Source organism: Musa acuminata, chromosome BXJ1-6 (genome assembly GCF_036884655.1).
Source record: "Musa acuminata AAA Group cultivar baxijiao chromosome BXJ1-6, Cavendish_Baxijiao_AAA, whole genome shotgun sequence".
Lineage (NCBI taxonomy): Eukaryota > Viridiplantae > Streptophyta > Magnoliopsida > Zingiberales > Musaceae > Musa > Musa acuminata.
In genome coordinates, this window is record NC_088332.1 from 16,407,480 (window position 1) to 16,421,336 (window position 13,857).

Genomic DNA, 13,857 nt, shown 5'->3' on the forward strand with positions numbered 1-13,857 from the left:
CCCCCCCTCCCCCTTCCCTCGGTTCGATCGAGATCCCAAATCGTCGCTCCGTGTCCCTTCCCATTCGATCTCTCTCTCTCTCTCTCTCTCTCGCTCGCTCGCTCTCGTTCCTCCTCCTTCGATCCGGCGGTTGCGCCGCACATTGCCGCGGCCCGTGGCAAGATGTCGCACGGCGACACCATCCCCCTCCACTCCTCCGCCCAGTCCGACATCGACGAGATTGAGAACCTCATCAACGCCGGCTCTCACCCGGTCACCGTCCTCCCCGCCCGGCCCCCCAGCCCTCCCCGCGCCTCCATCCCTGTCTCCTTCGTTCCCTCCGCCGCTCCCCCGCCCCTGCCCTCCTACCAGAAGGTGCCGTCCTCCACCGCCCCAACCCCTCCTCCGCTCCCGATCACTCCCACCGCCGCTGGCTCCCGCCTGGGCGTTGGCATCGCCGCCGATGGCTTCGGGTCGCCGCCCGACACCCTCACGGAGCCCGTGTTGGACACGGTGAAGCGGGATCTGTCGCGGATCGTGAGCAATCTGAAGCTGGTGGTGTTCCCTAACCCGTTCAGAGAGGATCCCGGGAAGGCGCTGAGGGATTGGGATCTATGGGGGCCGTTCTTCTTCATCATCTTCCTGGGGCTCGTCCTGTCATGGTCGGCATCCGTGAAGAAGGTAACTAAATGCTGGATCTTGGTGAACTATTTTCTTGCCTTGTTTCAACTTTCACTGATCACGCGCTTGCTTAAATCTTGGATTATCGTGGTGATGAGGACGCCTTTCAGATATTTTCTTTGTTACGATGGATCAGCATTTGATGAGTAACTGTGGTGAAATGGAAACACTAAAGATAATGAGGTCGGGTCAAAATCTTTGTTGCTAGATTGATGCAGTTTTCTATGAGGTTCTCGACAAGACATGAATACCCAATAAGTCAAATGACCGTAGACTGTAGGTCCAATGTTCTCTTCCTTTTTGTTGTCCATCATGAGATTTCTGATTCATTAGGTCATGGCCTTTACGCACATTGGGATTTGTTATTGTGTGGAACCCCTTATTCCAAATTAATTCATGAGATAAATATTTTCTCGAAGGATTTTAACAAAGGTGACTACTTTGTCATTGAATTAGTGAGATGATCATGATGTTTATGGTCTTCATTAAACAGATAAGCAATGGACAATAACCTAAATTTTCCTTAACTGAATAGGCAGTACCAAGGCTTTTACTCCTTATGTGAAGATTATATTGTAAAAAATAGCTTTCACTATTCCTAATGGTGAAGATATTTACCATTTGTTTCCAGTTTTCAGATGAAGGATTGGCTATGATATTGACTGTTGGACATTCGGTAGATATTTTCCAGAGTTGCTTAAGTACCACAAATGGGAAGAAGTGTTGTAGATATTATATGTAAAGACTCATGTTTATCAAATATGTGCTATGTTGCTACACAATCTGCACCCTACCATGCATCACGAAATTCCTTTTGCACTATCATTTTGAGCATTGCCAACACAAACAGTCAGTGAGGGCCAAACTTTCCAAATGTCAGTGGCTTTCAAGTTCCATCAATTTAATAATCTATTCTGTCCAAAATAAAGTAAGTTTAGAGCCACTTTGTAAAAATTTACGAAAGCTGTAAATACTGGGGAATTCACCATTTAACACCATATATTTCTTTAAGATTTTGTTATCTATGAAAGAGCAGCTCTTTTGAAACACCAATATCCTACAATTCAACGAGTTACAACATTTTTGTCATATTTGGAAATTATGATTGACATTCTCACTTTTCCACATATCTCTTTCCTGGTTGAGACTTGGTAAAACATAAGATTGCTCCTCTGTGATGTTTGAGCCATGAAAACAACCTCAATGCTTGTAAGATCACATACAATGATTCCCTTCCCCCGACACCAAACTTCTAATTATTTAATTAGGTTCTTTGACATGACAGTTAAAGAATAATAACAAAACATATATTTACTGCAGGTTTCCTTGAATGGAAGTCAAAAATAACAATTAAATATTTTTAATTGGATGCCTAATTTAGCTCAAAGTATCTTCAGTGTAGGCCAATTAATTTTATATCTGCAATTTTACTGAAACAAGACAGCTTGATCAAATCTAGTCCCAAGTAAGACTCTAGGACTTAATTTGATAACTTGGTATGCAAGCAAATTCTGATCACCCAGATACTATCAAGACTGCACTGAGTTCTCTTTTCTTGGTACTCATGAGGTCATCATTGATTTTTCTTGCACTGACAGAATAGACAGCATAATCAACATATTCTCTCTTTTGTGTGTAAATTGTGTTTTCCTTTCTCATGTTACCCAAACAAGTTGAAGTATTCTTTTTTTTGGATTGAATTGCTAAGATAGCTAACAATTTTATTTTTATTTTGAATTTGAGAGAAACATTGGTCATCGTCGCTATATAGGCTTCTAATTTGTCCTCAACTTTTGGTATTAAATATATGAATTGATGTCTGAGACTTTAATGCCTTTGAGATGAATAAAGATCATCTTTAAGATTTTTAGGTCTTTGTTATAAATGACACCGCTTGCATGCCCCAAGAGAGTTTCAGACTACTGTCCGATCTCCTCTCTGTACCAGACTCTCCCTAATAGAGCATCCTGGTCGTCCAAGGACTTCCAACTTGTCATTGCTGGAGAAAAATAATTCAATGAATGGGCAAACTTGTTGATGAGGCTTAGACTTTGACATGATCCTGATTGACTATGGAGTTGTGGATGGTGATATGGCGAGGAACTTGGTTCAGATGCCACAATAGTAGTGCAAGGCTAGTGCTGCAGCCAGGTGCAAATTATGTGCGACAAGCGTCAGGAGCAGTGTCTTAACTGTCTACAGATAGGACTAAGATGGAGCTTTAAGTATGATATATGACAATCTCCAAGAAATCACTTTATAACCAATCCTTGACAGGTCCACAGCATGTATTTAACCTTTACTCCGGTGAACAGAATACTTTTTGCATTATAGTGGGTTCTTTTATATACTGTTTGTGCAATACTTACATTCCTCTGCAGCCATGTATTCACATATTCGATGTGCCTTGCAAAGTGTGAGAATTGGGTTAACAATTAACATACTTGTTAAGATTATGAAGTTCTGGTGACTGAAAAATGGGCTCTTGTATTCTTAATCTGCATTAAGTAGATCTTAGAAGACAAGAAGCAAAATGAGTGCTGTGGATGCCACTCTTCTTTCATTGATCAAATAATATGATATTAGATGTTCTGATTAGAGCATTCAGACTAAAAACAAAAATGATGAATTGGTGAATAATAAGTTTCAGAAGAAAATATGAAATGAACTCAAGGCAAAAGCCAACTGCACGAGACGTGGATCAAATGTTTGATTTGGTTTCACATCAAGGTAGATTGGAGTATCCAACCTACTTGCCAATATTTTCGGTGTTCTTTCATGAGAAAATTCTAATAATATTCTTGTTGAGTTGAAGCCTGGAAAAGGGCTCTTATTTCCTATGTAGTGTTTTTTTTTAAGTTTATAATTCAGGAAGTGCACTCTGTTTTTGAGGTCTGAGTGGAATAAGTGAAAGCTTCAATCAGGGATTTTAAGGTGCAAGAAATTCCAAGAATTGATTCATTCACATTTTTGTATACTGTACTATTTGTGAAATTATATGCTTCCTGTTCCTCTTCACATTCTTAGAAATCTTTACATATAAGATTAGTCATTGAGGTTTGAGAATATTGTGTTTTCTGAAAATAATACAAGCCCAAAAAGGTTACTATATCAAATTCAACAGAGTTATGACTGCTTCCCTTGTATATGTGTTTCCTTTAGTGCCACAACTTTAAATGCACTAGCTCGAAGCTCCATGTGCCAATGACTTGTATCTGATGCATCTTCTTTTTGTTTGTTGTAGTCTGAAGTCTTTGCTGTTGCATTTGCTGTCCTTGCTGCTGGTGCTGTAATTCTGACTTTGAATGTTTTGCTCCTGGTAAGCAGCTCTTGTGTGGAATGTGTTTTCTCCATTTGTAGCATGAGTACCAAGATTTTTGTTTTGGAACGTGTTCTCTTACTATAACAGGGTGGTCACATCATCTTCTTCCAAAGTCTCAGTCTTCTTGGCTACTGCCTCTTTCCTTTGGATATTGGAGCCTTGATCTGCATGCTGAAAGATAATGTTGTAATCAAGATAGTTGTGGTCTCAATAACATTGGCATGGAGCTCCTGGGCAGCATATCCATTTATGAGCGCAGCCGTTAATCCACGAAGGAAAGCTTTGGCCCTGTACCCTGTTTTCCTCATGTATATATCTGTCGGCTTTTTGATCATCGCAATAGATTAATGAGTCAACCGAAAACGTCTTTGTTGACTATATAGTTTGTCTGTTTTCAAGTGCCCTTTTATCAGACCAGCAAGAGATATTGTTCATTTCTTGAAGACTAATATCTTCTTTTTCTAATGTCATCTTGGGATGCCCTATGCATGTATTGATGCAATGTGTTCTGTTACATCTTGTTCCCAAAACATAAATGCTCTAAGTTTTGCTCATCGTACTGTAGAGTATCTATAAACAGTGCTCTCTCTCTCTCTCTCTCTCTCGCTCTCTCTGTGACCAAGATCTAAAGCAGTGTGGTTTTAGTTTTTGTTTGTTGTCTAAATTCATAACCAAGTACATCACTTGTGTTTTTGTTCTTTGTTTCGATGAGATTACATTTATTATCCCCTGAGCTGGTGCTTGTTTGGTTCCAATCTGGACCTCCTTTTCTTTGAACTTTACAGGTAATAGAAATGTGTGCGCAGGGAATCTGGTGATAAAAGACATCCAGTGCGCAGTAAAATGTTCAGTGGCAATTTATGTGCTGCTGATATCTACAATATAGATTGCATTAGAATATACTACTATTACTCAAGTATTATTATATTCTTTCTTAAGGGGGGAGAGGGAAGGTTGGCAACGACTTAGCTTAGTCTTTATGCTAATGGGAAGTACGAGTTGGCAGACGTTGCCATCAGACGGAGCTAAGCCAAATCCAATGGCCACCATAAGTCTCGTCGCTGTTTCATGCGCCAAGATCGGTGCGGCATGATGATGATCACACAGGTGGTGTATCCGAATTCGTGAAAAGGGAAGGGCTTTTTTGTCATTTTGGATTAATCCCAACTCGACGGTAAGAAACCAAATGTCATTGCTTTGATCCAAGCAATGATTTGTTTAAATTTTTATTGATAGTAGATATGAATTTACATATATAAATAAATATTATAAAATATTATAATTATATAATTTTCTGTCAACAATAAATATAAAATATTTATTTAAATTATTTTATACTATAAGAGATCACCTTGAGATCATGATCCTCATTATTAATATAATCATGAGAAAATATTATCATAATTTTTATGATTTAAAATGATGATAATATAGTATATCAAGATATTGAGAGGATCATAATAATCTTATCATGATTTATTTTTTAAATAATATATTTTCTAATATACCATCATAAGATGGTATTCCTATCAAAGACATCGATCTTGGATCGAAATAGTATGAATTGCTAGCAAAATGAAAGCTTAGCAAGAGCATCCACAAGTTGATCAGAAGCAAAGACATAAGAGACACATAGAGATGTCTCAATATTATCACAATATATAGATGGAGGATCAAATATTATAATAAATAGCTCATATAACAATTATTGAATCCAACATAGTTAAGTCATTATAAAAGCAACTACTTGATATAACATAGCATTATTTCTTATAACATAACATTATTTCTTGAAACTCTAAAAGATTGGATTATCATAACATAACATTAAGAAATATGACATAAACACTAGTAGTTGTCATGTCATCCTTACTATCTACTCAGTCAACATCCAAAAATAAACGAAGTAATAGAGGAGAGTCCTTTGGAAGAAATAAACCATGATCAATAATACCTTTTAAATACTGGATAAGACATTCAATGATTATCTAATGGTTAGAAGTAAACTCATGCATAAATTGAGACAATTTATTTACTACATATGTAATGTACAGATAAGTGAATGTCAAATACTATAGATTGTCAACAAATTGACGGTATTTAGTGGTGCCATTGAGATTAGCACTATCAAATAGGATAAGCTATAAAGATTGGTATAATAATAATATTGGTCTTAACTATTTTGGTACAATCAAAAAATAGATCATTTACCGTGTCAATAACTTAAACACTAAAAAAATATCATTGAGGGACTCAAGATCTTTGATAGAAAACTTATTTTAAAGCTATTAAATAAATAAATAAATTATTACTTATTTATTATCAATAATAATTAATTCATCCACATAAACTAGTAAAAATATGATTATACCTTTATGAGAATAAATAAATAATAAATTATTAGATTAAAAATTATGAAATTCAACTAAGATTAGATGTGTTCGAACTTCATTATACCAAGCTTGAAGGGCCTACTTGAGACCATAAAGAGTCTTGTGTAACTTATAAACACGTTGAGGAAGATTATGATCAATAAAATCTGGATGTTACATCATAAATACATCCTCTAAAATATGACCAGGAAGAAATATATTAAACACGTGTTCGAAATTCCCAATTGTTAGACAAAATAAGACATAAAATAATATAAATTATTATTGGCTTCACAACTAAGCTAAAGGTATCATGGTATTCAAGGCCTGGACATTGATAAAATTCCTTTGCAACAAGTCTTGCTTTATACTAGTTAATGGACCCATCAAGATTTGGTTTGATAAAAAAAAAAATTATTTACCCTCTATAAGGTTTTGACTTAGATGGGATGAGACTAAGTCGCATGTATCATTCTATAATAAAGCATTATATTTTTCAAACATTATTGATTATCATTCAAAAATTTTTAAAGCTTGGTCAATAGTAGAAGGCTGAGAAATAATTTTTTTAGATTATTTTACAAAAATAAAAAAAAAAATATTTATTTAGTTTAAAGACTTGATTTTTGCATCTAGTACCATCGGATGAATTAGTGTAGAGTCAATGGCATCTTTAGGATATATTGGATAAGAAGAATTTAAAATAAAAGATATTGAAACCAAACCATATCGTGAATTCTCTTAGTGTGTGACACTCTTGAGGCAATTGGATGGAAGAGGTAACTTATTGTTCATCATATACTATTGGGGAAAGACCTAGTAGGAGTAGGGTCTGAGTGAATAAAGTATTTAGATTAGTGAGTAGAGTTAATATTTTAAACTAAACGAGAATGATAATATGAGGTGACTCATGAATTTGGGAGACCAAATCAATAAAGTTATTAAAAGTTAGTCTAGGTAAAGGGGAGTTAAGTGATTTATAAGGAAAAATATATTCCACAAAATCAACGAGCAATGAAAATTCTTTTTGTTGATGGATCAAAATATTTAAATGCTCTTTGATTAGTATAATATCTAAGAAAAATATATAATTTTGATTGGGCTTTCAGTTTGTTATGAGTATAAGGTTTTAACTATGGATAACATAAACATCTAAATATATATAATTTACTATAGTTGGGAGTAGATCTAAATAATTTTTCAAATGATAAAACCATATTGAGATTAATAAAATAATTTGATGTGGCAAATGTATGAGACCAAAATTAAAGAGGTAAGGAAGCTTGAGTAAAGAGTATAAGAATAGTTTGGACGATGTGAATGTTCTATGGTCCCATTATGTTTATGAGTATATAGGGGTGAGAAAATGAGAGATTCCATTGGTTTTAAAAAAATTATGAAGCTTATGAAATTCACCATTATAGTAAAATGAAATAATAGATCATTGAAAGAACTTTTCAATAATAAATTTAAACATAGAAAAAATGTTAAATACTTCATATTTTTGTTTTATGAGAAATAACTAAATATACTTTATAAAATGATTAATAAAAATAAAATAGTAGTTAAATTCGTCATGAGATTATATTGGTGAAGGATTTCAAACATCAGAATATATAAGTTTAAGAGGCAAATTACTTGTGAGAGATGATATAGAAAATGGAAGCTTGTGCATTTTATTACATTTGCATAAATTACACCAAAAGGATGTCAAGATGATGATAATAAAGGTAAATTATAAGAACGAATAATATTATTTAGAATTTAAAAAAAAGAAAGTTGTAAGCGATTATGTCATTCTTGAATTAGAGCCTTGATGGTGGCTAAAGCAAAATTAGATTTGGATGAGTTGGCTACTCATAAGCTCTATTTCTATTTAGCCTCTCCATTAAATGTACTCCCATGTTAAGATACTTTATAATAAATGAAGAGGGTATGAATTTAATAAAAAGATTATTAAAAAATATAATTTAGAGATAAATAGTAGGTTCTTCTTCATATTAGAAGCACAAAGAGAATTATAAAGTAAAAAGAATTTTGAGAAAGAGAAAAAGTTTGTAGAACCAGTTATTTTAAGACCTTTGTCATCATTTAGACCATTATAATCTGAATGAAAAGATATATTATTCAAGTTAGACATGACATAATGAGAAGTCCTAAAATCAACAAATTAATTTGATGAAGGTTGAAAGGATTGAGCAGGAAAATGAGCACACGACGATAGTAATGAAAATCAAATAGGTGGTGTAGCAAAATATGTAGAATAAGATAGGTATGAAGGTTGAAATATCCATGTAACAATAGCTTGCAAGCATCCAAATTTCTTAGCAATGTGATCTTGTATGTCACATATTTGATAAGTGACTTTAATGTTTGAATTGTTAATTGGATTTCTTGATACATTTGTTATGGCATTGTTGCATGTTGTCTCCAGAATGATTGTTTAGACGGTCATCTTGCTGGTTGTAAATCTTGCCTTTATTACTACAATATCGCTGGTTGTAAATCTTGCCTTTATTACTACAATTAGCTTCGTTAGCCAAATTGATAATGATAGAAGCAATATCAAAAGGTAGTGACTCTCATTTAAGATAAGCTTCATAGTCATAATGCTTATCATGAAGTTCTTCAAAAGATATAGGACTATTACGAGCACAAATTACAACCGAGATCTCTTTATAATCTAAATCAAGACCATTTAATATATGAAAAATAATCTCTTCATAATCAAAAGGTGCATCAGCCATAACAAGTGCATCAACTTGAGTTTTGATAGATTGTATGAAGAGAGTTTTTTTGAAGTTGCATGAGGTGACCACGAGATTGATTAAGCTTGGACCACACTTTATAAAGGAATTTTGTAAATGCTAAGAATGATTTGAGCGAGAGAGAGAGAGAGAGAGAGAGAGAGAGAGAATGATAACACAGAGAGAGAGAGAGAGAGAGAGAGAGAGAGAGAATGATAACACTTCTAAAAAGATCTTAACGAATCCAAAAGGTGTGTTTAGGATTGACAACTTCAAGATTATTCTCTCTAATCATTTATGGAGGTCAAATAATGGTGCAATCTATATAACTCATAAGATCGCAACTGATTAAAAGAAAATAAAATTGAGCCTACTAAAAGATATAGCTTATGGATGTGAGTTTGAAAGGAGTTTGAACTATAACTTTAATGGAGATGAGTATTTTCAAGAGAAAGATTTCAGAATGATACAAGATGAGTGACTGATTGAAAAGGCATTACCAGTCATATTGAAAAGTAGAGAAGAAAAGACCAAAAACAACTCATAAGAAAGAGAGGCTTATTATAGAAGTTGCACTATTACTTGCAACCACAACGAAGGAGGAGGTACAAAGTAACAATAGCAAAGAGATAATAATAAAAAAAAAATGTTGGAGCAACTATGACTCTAATATCATGAGAGTAATGACTAGTTTGAATTCTTATTGATAGTACGTATGAATTTATATACACAAAGAAAGATCATAAAATATGATAATTATATGATTTTCTCAATCAATAATAAATATAAAATATTTATCTAAATTATTTCATTATATAGAATATCATGTTGAGATCATGTTTATCATTATTAATAGAAACATAATAATATATTATCATAATCTTTATAATTTAGAATCATGATAATATAATATCAAAATATTGAGAGAATCACGATAATCTTATCTTAATTTATTTTTCTCAATAATATCTTTCTTAATAATTGGATTAGGATATTTGATCCTCGGAAGTTGGCTGTAGATATATTTGTGCTTTTAGTCTTGATTTTATAAGCATTTTGTTCTCTTTCATTTGCATCCATCTGATTCTGTTGATTTTTTTTTGGCAGTATAAGTTCACAATTTGATCCTGATATCTTCTTTCGTGTTTTGGAATTGTGCACTGATAAGATGTTCCTCATTCTACAAAGTTTGGTTCTTGATTTTATTCAGGGCAAAGAAGATATCTCATCGGAAGTTGGAGCACCCAAGGCTAGGTCACTGGGGTTCCTCCCACGAAAGCGAGCATCTCGTCACCGTGGAAAAGGTATCTCAGAGAAATTATCAATTTTGATTTATGTATGTGTTTTCAATTATTTTTTCATCCAATTCTCTGTTTTTTTTTTCCTATTTTGACTGGTATTTTTTCGCTTGTTATCGCTAGCTCCTAATCATTCTAATTAATGTTGGCAATGATGTTGTCGTTTGTCTTCGGATGGTTTCATTGGACAGTCTAAGCCTTCTTCTCATACTATTATTGTTTATATCAGTCGGTCAGACACAAAGATTTAAATTTTAAATGGAAGGAAGAAGCTGATGAAATATTAATGTAAAATGGATTTTTGGGTCCAAATCAGGTAGTAACATTCCTTTTTAGTTTACTGTTTATATGGTCCAGGCAGAATGGGCAATTGGAAGATAGCCGGTCTTACATTTTGCACCTATTTTTGTTGCAAGCTGATTGTACTTCTGAGAGTCTACACGAAATATTAGCACATCGCTTTAACTTTCTGATTATACTGCTGCTCATGAAATTTCTTTTATATTCTCTATATGGAACCCAATCGTTGTCATGTAAAAACATTACAGTAGGTGAGCGAATTTACATAAGCAAGTCTCACTTATAATGTGCAGATTTAACAGGGTTTTGACATTTAGGTGATGTACTGCTTTTTGGTTTTTATCTATTTGATAAAGGTGTCAGAGTAAAGAACTCAAATTCTTTACTCTGACAACAACAAGAACAATTTTTGATTTCTCAATGCAGTGAAGTCCTTTCCTTCCCGAGGATGAACCAACAAAACCCCTGCAAGCTCACTGCATTCCTTGGGTACAAATCTGGGATGACAACAAGAACAGTAAGTGTTTGTTAGTCTATTCATACTCATGTTTTCACTGTTGGGACAAGTTGGAAGCATAATAATTATTGTATAATTTGAAGTTGAACTTCACTTGTTGAGTTTTTGTTCTCATGCAACTAAACAAGTAACTTACTTTCTTGTGACCTCCTTGTTCATTTGAATGCTGGTGCTGTTGCTTGTGCACCTGAGAAGAATGTGTCTTGTACACTGAATTTGTTTAAGAAAACATCAGTTTTTATGCTTATTGTGTTATGCAGAGTACTGTTCTAAAAAAAATTGAATAAATTTATAATTATCTAATGACCATCCTTGCCGTGTCAAATGTCATATAGACGTCTATTTGATTGCAGAGCTTCTCACAAGAAGGAGACATTCGAGGTGGTGACCATCATACAAATTCTATTCATGGTTGTCGTTGGGATCGTTGGTGATATAAAGATAGTATATATCTTAGATTAATTAGTTTTATCTAATTAGATAAGATATATTATAGATCTTATTATATTTTGGTAATAGTTATCAATCGATAAAAAGAAAATTTAATTATGATAGAATTTAATAGAAGACGATCTTAATGAAAAAGACTCTCCTAATTATTTATCATAAATCCCCTACTCCATGACCATCTACGTATTATACACACAATATGTAAAGGTATGAAAATGTAGATACATGACATTATTGATATATTATAATTTTTTTTTTATCTCTTCTTGTTCTTAATCCATTGAGCACAGTAGTCATACTAAGGATAGGAAGAGAGGAGAAGATGAGTTTGGTTCTTCTTCTAGATCGACTTCATTGTGGTTTTCGAATCTGAGGACAGTGCCCCTACAAATTATATAAAGATTTTTTTAAATAACATCGAAAGGTACGTATCATAAATATAATATATAATAATTTGATTTTAATTTTTGTATTAAAATTTTTTTACATAGCATATTATATTTTTTATGCTTACAATTGGCATTAAAGTTAAGTTTTTTAAAATCAAATACCTTAGATTTGTTGGTTTTGATTTACGATGATTAAATGATATGTATATATTATCGATCTATTTTTCTATATAATCCATCATGTCACCTGCTTGTGGGCAACATGAGGTTCCTTGCATTAGATCAATAGACCATCGTAAATATTTTACTATCGATGATAATATTTTTGAGGGTCGTGGTCTTCGATGATTCCAAGCTTTGTGGCGATTGTGCTAGCCGCATAATGATGCTGCTTGCTATCATGGATTGAGCTGGTTTTGCCCAAGTCGTGCGACATACTTACGTATCCATCCGCGAAGGGTTAGCCTCCCCAAAACTTATTGTGGTCTCTTAAGGACCTATAAAAGAGATGTGTTAGAAAAAACGTTTAACTTAGGATCCACAAGTAACTATTTCATCAAACACTTAATAACCAATGTAGATTACAAATATGGACTTCGTAAGCTCTGAATAGTCGCACGACAAAGGGTCCAAGGTAGTCCACCATGAACTAAAGTCCCCATATAAGTATTTACATGACACTATTATGGAACAACACAATGAAGCAACCTAAGAATATACCCTAAAGGCCTATCCAGCCATGTGTCACTCGAGTAGCTCCTAGGTGCTATATTGGTTAACACTCTGTACCATTCTATAGAGTTAGAAAACCTCCACAATTACTGCTTAGATGGTCTGTTTCTGGATAATTTTATCTTTACATGATAATTGCACAAAACATATGTTTACAAGCCTAAAACAACCATCAAATCTAATCAAAATGGGGTTGTTAAGCCTACGGTCCTCTACATGCTATGCAAAGTATAAACAAAACCAAAAGACACGGGCATATGTGAGCATTATAACAAAACCTCGTTTACAGTTTTGTCCATGACATTCTCCCTCACTTATTCCTTCGACGTCTTTATCAAAGCCTTTACAGATGCTACATATACTCACCTTTTCTAAATTTTCAGTCTTCTACTCCAACTACAACGTGTCTCTTGGTTCCTAATTATATTTCACCACTATTTTTAAGTAGTCAAACTTTGATCTACCACACTGTTTCAACTCATAAAACTGTAGTCAAACTTTGTAGACTTTAAAGGTTTTGGGGTCTTTCATTCATAAAATTTGTCTATCAATTCTTCTTCGATTTAGTTGTCATCTCTAAGTAGGTTCACATTACTTTCACTTTCGATTAGCATTCTATTGAAAAATGAAGTGGATAATCTACTCTTAATAGCATCAATCACCATTGGTGAGGATTTGATAACTATTATCTTATGCTAAGTTTCTTCAAAGGGTCTTTGAACCTATATAGAGCTTCTCTAGTGGATAAATAAGAGAATTAGGTACTTAGTTCCTTCTATTCTCTTAAGAGTTAAGAAGATAAAAGTTACTTAACTTTGCTTGCCTCCTCGAGGGTTGTACTGCATGCATCAAGCTAGTTACTAGCCTTTGCCTACTCTTTGCTCACACTTCTGAAACACTCAAAATATTTGCACTCCTTGCATTGAGTTAGCTACTATGATTCACCTTCTTACAACCATCAAACTTTTAGAATGCAAGAAATTTTACCAAAAAAGAATAAAATTTTATCTCGACTTGGAGCAAATCTCTACTAGTTTTGGTTGCCTTTAGGATTATATCGTCTTCTCCAT

General features: G+C 33.8%; 1 protein-coding gene across 1 annotated transcript; it reads left to right on the plus strand.

Annotated features, from left to right (window-relative positions):
- LOC103988518 (protein YIP4b) lies at positions 1 to 4,452 on the plus strand. The gene is made up of 3 exons (XM_009407059.3): positions 1 to 660; positions 3,905 to 3,979; positions 4,070 to 4,452. Exons 1-3 carry the CDS (start codon positions 163 to 165, stop codon positions 4,328 to 4,330), a joined length of 834 nt encoding a protein of 277 aa, XP_009405334.2. The 5' UTR covers positions 1 to 162; the 3' UTR covers positions 4,331 to 4,452.
- Positions 4,453 to 13,857: the final 9,405 nt, after the last annotated feature.